At 41.5% G+C, this 7020-nt stretch overlaps 1 protein-coding gene across 4 annotated transcripts in view; it reads left to right on the top strand.

The window, feature by feature from the left end:
- The first annotated feature begins 2489 nt into the window (after window positions 1-2489).
- LOC134535214 (protein bric-a-brac 2-like) overlaps window positions 2490-7020 on the top strand; it is an 8462-nt gene continuing 3931 nt past the window's right edge. Inside the window, exons 1-4 of one of the 4 annotated variants that reach the window (XM_063374257.1) lie at window positions 2490-2603; window positions 3584-3978; window positions 4923-4985; window positions 6608-6944. In XM_063374257.1, the coding sequence (XP_063230327.1) occupies window positions 3610-3978; window positions 4923-4985; window positions 6608-6944 (769 nt within the window). In that variant the 5' untranslated portion in view covers window positions 2490-2603; window positions 3584-3609. Of the gene's footprint in view, window positions 2863-3583; window positions 3979-4922; window positions 4986-6607; window positions 6945-7020 lie in introns of all 4 variants that reach the window. The other 3 variants (XM_063374259.1, XM_063374261.1, XM_063374260.1) reach the window with 3 other exon arrangements.

Here is a 7020-nt window from a genome sequence, read left to right as displayed (position 1 = left end):
TTATTTTCTTTCACTGTGCGAAACTTGTACATAATAAAAACAACTTCATGGCCTTCTATGCATATAACATCTGAGTCTTCAAAAGATTTCGGAAAACTTAATTTAAAATTGCCATTACCCGCGGTTTCGAGGGGGTGCTGGATTGCTGACTCTATCCAGGAAGGTGCCAGGATAACTTGGAAACTAAACAATTGATGTTGTGTGGGTCGTCGAACCCAGCGTGGTCAACTAGGCCCCTAGGCTGTAGAATGCTGCTGAGTAAAAAAAAAGCTAGCAATGAAACAATATGAAAATTCCCTATACAGCATACGTGGATGATTTCTGAAAATGTTAATTTGCAAACTAAATAATATATAAATAAAAAACAACAACACATATTTGGAAAAATACATGGTTTTAAGCACACGCGATATTGGTTACTGTTACATGGCTTGCGCTGGTAAATTACAGTTACACTATGTAAGATAGTTGATTCTAGCAGCAGTCTTGCTAAAAGAGAGTTCTGCGATTGGAGGCGGCCAATTCCATAAGTTGCTTCTTTAACTGAGACTAGAAACGTGGCTAAACGAACCGTGAATCTACAGTAGAACAATTAAGAAAAATACTGGTACCGGCAGATGAATGCACTGCTTAATAGACAAAAATTATTCCCTGGAGTCGGTCAGTCCCATACAAGATTAACCCCCAGTGTGGTCATGTGGTGGGTTAATTTTAAGGTGGGCGAGATGGCTCCGGAATGCAGAATGGCCCGGGGATACATGGGGAGTTAATTAGAAACAGGTTTTAGGTTGTTGATTTATAGTTACCAGAGATACGAATCAGTGAGGCACCATGCTTATGGGACCAACCGACTCCTGTGTGTTCTTTCAAGATATATTCGCTGACACAGACATGCGTGGGCCTCAAAATTTTGGACAAAGATTAAATGCCATTGAATACAGACAAATTTCCATTTTCTGGAGGAGATTGTGGAGTACTCTACATTTGTACTTGTGAGTACACATGGGTGCTGCATTAAAGCCGGATGTGACTACTACCTGATGTGTGATTATTGTTTGTTTACCCCCGATTGTTATCCTGTCCCAGTGAGTTTCCACAAAGTGTCTAGCCTAGATAATGGCGTATCCACGAGCTGCAACACATGGGTCAGTGAGGGTTCAGGTTAGGCTGCAAGGCAGAATTTATACAGCATGGGTGACATTCCATTGTAAGCCAAATAAGTAGAATGGTCCACGGCTCACTTCCCTTTAGGAGGGTGCTCTTACTGAGAGAGCTGGCATTGCGCAACAACATCTAACCACAATGCTCCCGAGAGATGTCCATCATGTCTCCGCACTTGGCAGAAGTCTGGAATGCATATCAAATCATAAAAAATCAATATTAACCCCATGGATGAATACGTGGCTTCAATCGATCGCATGTAAGTAACACAAACGGAAGAGTTTGGGATTGCCCAGATAATCCATTATCCAGGGGTGGCCCTAAAGTTTGCGGGGCCCTGGGCCATTTACTTTTGAGGGGTCCTGGGCCATTTAATTTTGAGGCTCCTTATCAGAGGCCTGAGAAGGCGGGAGGAATAGCCCCCTGGAAAAAGGGCATTTGGAGGTTCCAGCCTGGAAAATTTGAAAATTAAACGGTTCGAAATAACATTTTTAAACCAAGATGGAACATAAGTGTCGATTATGACTATGGTGATCCTTCCTGATAAATTATACTGTGGTCAATTTTTGAAGATGCTACTGATCAAACTTTGTTGAAATCGCATCTTTTAATGAGGCAAAAAAATCTTTGAAAATTGTCCTAATGAACAATCATGAAAACCCAACTGAAATCGAAAGGTATTAAGCAGCGCTTTAAATTAAATGCTAGTTACAATTGAATTGTTCGTTTTCCCATTAATTCAGAAAACTTGATTAACAAGGAAAGTTAAAATAAAAGCATTGAATGTGGGGCCCTGCTAGACATGGGGCCCCGGGCAGTAGCCCGGCTTGCCCTGCCCTGAAGCAGCCCTTGACATTAACCATAGAGTGGTACTAACAACCCTATTCGTGATTACGTATCCGTTTCCGCTTCCATGTCATTGTAGATCGGGTCTGGAGGATTTTTTTTCTCGGCATTTGGTCAATATGAAATTAAGTGTTTTGATATTTTGACTTGTCATGTGATTTCATTTCACAATTTCGTACTTAGTTCATATTTTATTCAGATTATAGTGCCACTTATATTAAGTCTTTATGGCTTCCTTTTTTATTAAAATCGTAAAAAAAAAGTATTAGTTTGCCAACTCAAACATATTCATTTACAACATGACCATAATCAGTACTATGGTGCATTGAATCTTTAATAACATATTTTTGTATGTTCGAGTTTGCACAAGCAAATAAATAAAATTAAAAATAGGTACATGAAAAAAGTATGCTTCAAACAAGAAAGTGTAGAAAAGTGTAAATAATAGCCATATACTATCAAGGTCAAATGTGTTGTGCTTCCTGTGTGGGATGCCTAAATATCGTCTGCAAAGCGAAACCATGAGCGAAACGTGAGCTAAACTAAACAAACAGAAACAAACAAACAAGTGGTTTTGTTTTCTGAACCCTGAAAGGGTAGGTGTTTCTTAACATGTGGGTTGTTGTTAGATTTGTTCATTTCTATATGAATGTGAATTTATTACATAAATCTGTTTAGTTGCACACACACACACCTGAAATTTAAAGTAATTGTACTTTATTGTGTATCCAATTGATTTTTATAATGTAATATTAAAATAAAGGAATTTGTGTTGTTTGTGATGCAAACATTTGATTTTGAAGACATGTATTAAACTTTGAGGAACAGTGTTCGCGAGAGAAAGTGTATGTACCGGTTTGTATCCAGTTTTATTCTAAAATATAAAAATATAAAGGTAATCATAAAACTTAGATACGAAATATGACAGTACTAATTTTAATTCTAAACAGAATTATTGAAAGAGGGATTCTTGGCAATTTTTTGTTAAGTTAATTACAACCAGAGGTGATTCTTGCAGAGAGTAGCTTTAGTATGGGTAAAAAAAAGTTCTAAAAATGGTATTTAATAGTTTTTTATTGCTTTTTTATTGTTCTGCAAAGGGGCAATTTTGAATTCCCACTAAATGATGAAATGCCCCGTAGTAGAGAAAAACAATAAAAACTACAATTGCGTACTATTCACAGAAAACTAATACCATTGACAGCAGTGTAAAATACCTTTTAAAATACACAACGCACAAAAAAACACACTCATTGATCTGAATCACTATCAACTCTTGGCATTACCTACTCTTGCAGACATCAACATTTGTGAATGAATTGGACCAATATTTCGCCGAAATATCCACACAATAACTGCTTTGTAAAATAATAATAATTTTCAAATGCACCACTGCCTGCTATGACCTCTCACAACCTTCAAAAGGCGATAGAAAAAAAAAATATATTTTTTAACTTCTAAGATAATATCAATGTGATGGTCTAAGGGATGACTACAAACAGAAATATAGAAATATTTAAAACATATAAACTACAATCACAACATACAACGTGCTAGCTCGGTGTCGTGTTGGCAGCGCGCGGGAAGCGACGCCGCGGGAGGATGGAGGAGGGCGGAGAGGGGCGGACCCTGCTGCGCTGGAAGGACTCCCCCGCGAGCGCGGCCAGCTACTTCCAGGGGCTCCGCGCGAGGCGGGAGCTGGTGGACGTGACACTGGTGGCGGGACGGGGCGGCGCGACGGCCCCCGCCCACCGCCTGCTGCTGTCGGCGAGCAGCCCCTACCTGCGGCGCCTGCTGGAGGCCAGCCCCTGCGAGCACCCGGTGCTGATCCTGGGCGACGTGGGGCGCGCCGCGCTCTCCCTCGTGCTGGAGTACATGTACACCGGGGAGGTGCGGGTGGCCCAGAGCCAGCTGGAGCCCTTCCTACAGGCCGCGGAGCTGCTGCAGGTGAAGGGGCTCTCCGGGGGCCAGGTGCGTACCCGCCCTCCCAGGGACTCCTTTCCAGGGTTAGGTGAGTTCAGGCAAGTTAGAAAAACGTTCGGAAACTTAAGGAAAACCGTTACAAGAAAAACAAAAAAAAAAACAGGAATTTTAAATTGGTCAGGTAATTCAGGCAAGTTAGAAAAACGTTCCGAAACTTCAGAAAAACTTTTTTTTAAAAAATATAAACAGGAAACTTAATTTGGTCGGGTAGGTTGGTTAAAGTAATAAAGGGAAAGACACTGAAATGTCAAGTGGTTAATTTGCTCTACAATGAGAAATGAGAGGTACAGAAATCTCTTGGAAAGAGGCAAATTGTTAATTAATTTATCGTAGATTAAAAAAAAAGTCTTAAGAAAAGTGTGGAGCAATGGAATTTTTGTCGAGAAAGAAATAAGTAATTTTTACTTTCAATTATGGCCTTTTGATAAACGTGCAACGACCCACAGATACATAGACAGCTGATGCGACTCCTTTTGATAATAATTCCGGCCATAACTTCATCGTAACGTGACATTCTTAGGATAAACCAAATTGAACTATTGTTCCGAATATCATTTATAAAACTTAAATTTTTTAAAGTGGTTTTTAACGGTTTAATCTTAGGTTGCAGCCTATCGTATTCAAGATAAATCATAGTGATTACAGTCATGGAATATTAGCAATGATACTGGGGGTAAAATCATGTAACTGATGACAATATAATTTATAATCACCAACACATGGCTTTATTTTGCCCACTCCCTACTTCGAGTAGTCCCTTATTCTTCTGTTAAAAGTAGTTACATCTTAAAGAGTTAAAGCATAACTAATATTTTAGTCATCTGATTGACTACTGGTCAACAATTGGCGGATTTACGCCGGCGACTGGCTATTTTAATGCTGGCCTTACGGAGGAGTCATTGGCAGCCTTTGATGTTGGGTTCTCGTTCTAGGGCAAAACTGACGACCCAGAGGGCAGCGACGACATCAGTGATCCTTGTGCCGAGATCGACCCGGTGAGTGACGTAGCACATCATCTGTGACATGAACAAGAAAAGTTACGAATTACTTAAGAGCAGAGAGCAGATTGTCACGGGACGCGTAGCCGTGGAAACCCAGAAAGTGAACTTCTAGCTAGTGACCATGATGAAATCATTCAGGCGGCCAAGTTAATTATGAATATTTCCTGACCTTTTAAAAGTGGCATATACCGGGCGCAAGGCTGTGAACTAGCGTGCAGTCTTCTCATCGTGCTTTTGTAACTAAGATATTTGAGCGGTAACCATGACATTATATGGCGGATAAATGAAGATAATGGTAGGTATCATGAAAGTCCTTTTTGGTGCTTTCAAGAATCTGAACTGGGTACTTCACGCCTAAAAACTATTCTGGAAACATGCATTTGAGCCCTTTTCACTCTCTTAAAAATACTTACTGTTTAAAAATGAAATACGGAAACAGCTCTGCACTTTGTGTGTGTGCCTGGGTGTGTGTGCCCGTTAGACGAACCTGGAGTATAAGATTTGTATTGACAAGCTGTTGCACACTTTATTAGAAAAAATTTTGCTTATTGGGATTGTTGTTATTCTTTCGTGGTCACATCACATACCAGTGCAACTCATCAAGCTTGGCTCATCGCTAGAGCCCCGTGTCTTGTGAGGGTCGTGGGTTCGAACTCAGCACCTGGGCATTGCCAATCACAGCCAGAGCCTGTCGTCTCAGAGACCCTCCGTCTCTGTACACGATCCAGCATTTACCTTCATAGGCTTGTGCGTACGAGAAAAAGTACTGTAAAGTTGAATGAATAGGATAGTAAAAACATAATCAGAAATCCTGAAGATATTGCTCATTCAGTTAATTTACCAGGTTTTGTAGTTTATTAAAATTAGAAATCAATCTAAATACAAAATCATTCTTTTTATAAAAAAATACTTTATGTGGATTGGAAATACCTAGCAATTTAATATCACAGTAGTTGACAATTATTTAAATTATTAAATTTATTCCATATTTACTAAACGCTGTTTGATTCCACTTTCATCAGTAGAGCAATTTACATGGTTTCTTTTGAAACACCAAGCTGCAGCTATGGGTGGGGGGGGGGGGGGGGGCGATTGAAGCTGTTCAGAAAGCAAAGCATGTGGTGATACAGGGGTCTGTCTTCTGAGGGAGGGAGGGAGGGAGGGAGGGGGTGCCTTCCCCAGCAGCCAAGACACAGAGAAGAAGAGCAGAGATCCCAGTGACAAATTCGATTTGCAGCCTCTCCTTCATCCTGCATCTTGTCTGTCGACCGTGCAGAGGTCCAGGGAGCCCCGGGCTAAAGTGGCATAAGTGCTGCAGTTTACAGGCAGAGCGTGTAGTTTTACAACTAAGTGTAAGTTCAGTAGGTGGTAATTAACAGTGGTTTAAAGAGGCGTAAGTGATGAAATTTAAGAGGCATAGCCTTTAGTCTTTCAACTAAACATTTCCCATTTGCAAAATACAAGATTGCGATTATAACGCAACCCCCACTTTCAGTCAAAATCATAGCATGATGTTCAGGTAAATATTAAGAATCACTAGTGTGCAAACATTGTTTGTTCATCAGATATTTGTAATCTAGGTTCAGTTTCCACTCTGCACGAACGGTTGTTCCCAGGATGCTCCTGAAACTCGGCCGGAAGCGGAGGGCGACGGCAGCTGCGCGGAGCCGGCCGCGGAACGGAGGCCGAAGCGCTCGGCCCGGAAGCGCAAGAGGCCCGGGAGCACGGCCGAGCAGGGTTGCACAACCTCGGCCTCAAAGTGTGCGCGCGCGGACGCGGGTTCCAGCGAAGACGACAGTTGTTCGACCGTGCCGAAGGAAACCATCAGTTTGGTGGACGTAGACGCGAGTTCAGACGCCGAGAACAGAACTGAAGCGGAGGCCCGCGGAGACGCGACAGAGAATTATAGTTACCGCAACACTACGAACAGCCAGCGTTCGGTCGACACCTCAGGTGGGGTTCTGGCTTTGCATGCAACTATAACTTGGAGAGGAAAATGCACGATAATTATTTTTAATGGTTATTCTCA

This window comes from Bacillus rossius, chromosome 8 (assembly GCF_032445375.1).
Source record: "Bacillus rossius redtenbacheri isolate Brsri chromosome 8, Brsri_v3, whole genome shotgun sequence".
In the NCBI taxonomy this organism is placed as follows: Eukaryota; Metazoa; Arthropoda; class Insecta; order Phasmatodea; family Bacillidae; genus Bacillus; species Bacillus rossius.
Note: the sequence above shows the minus strand (reverse complement) of the source record. Positions and strands in the feature narration are given on the sequence as shown.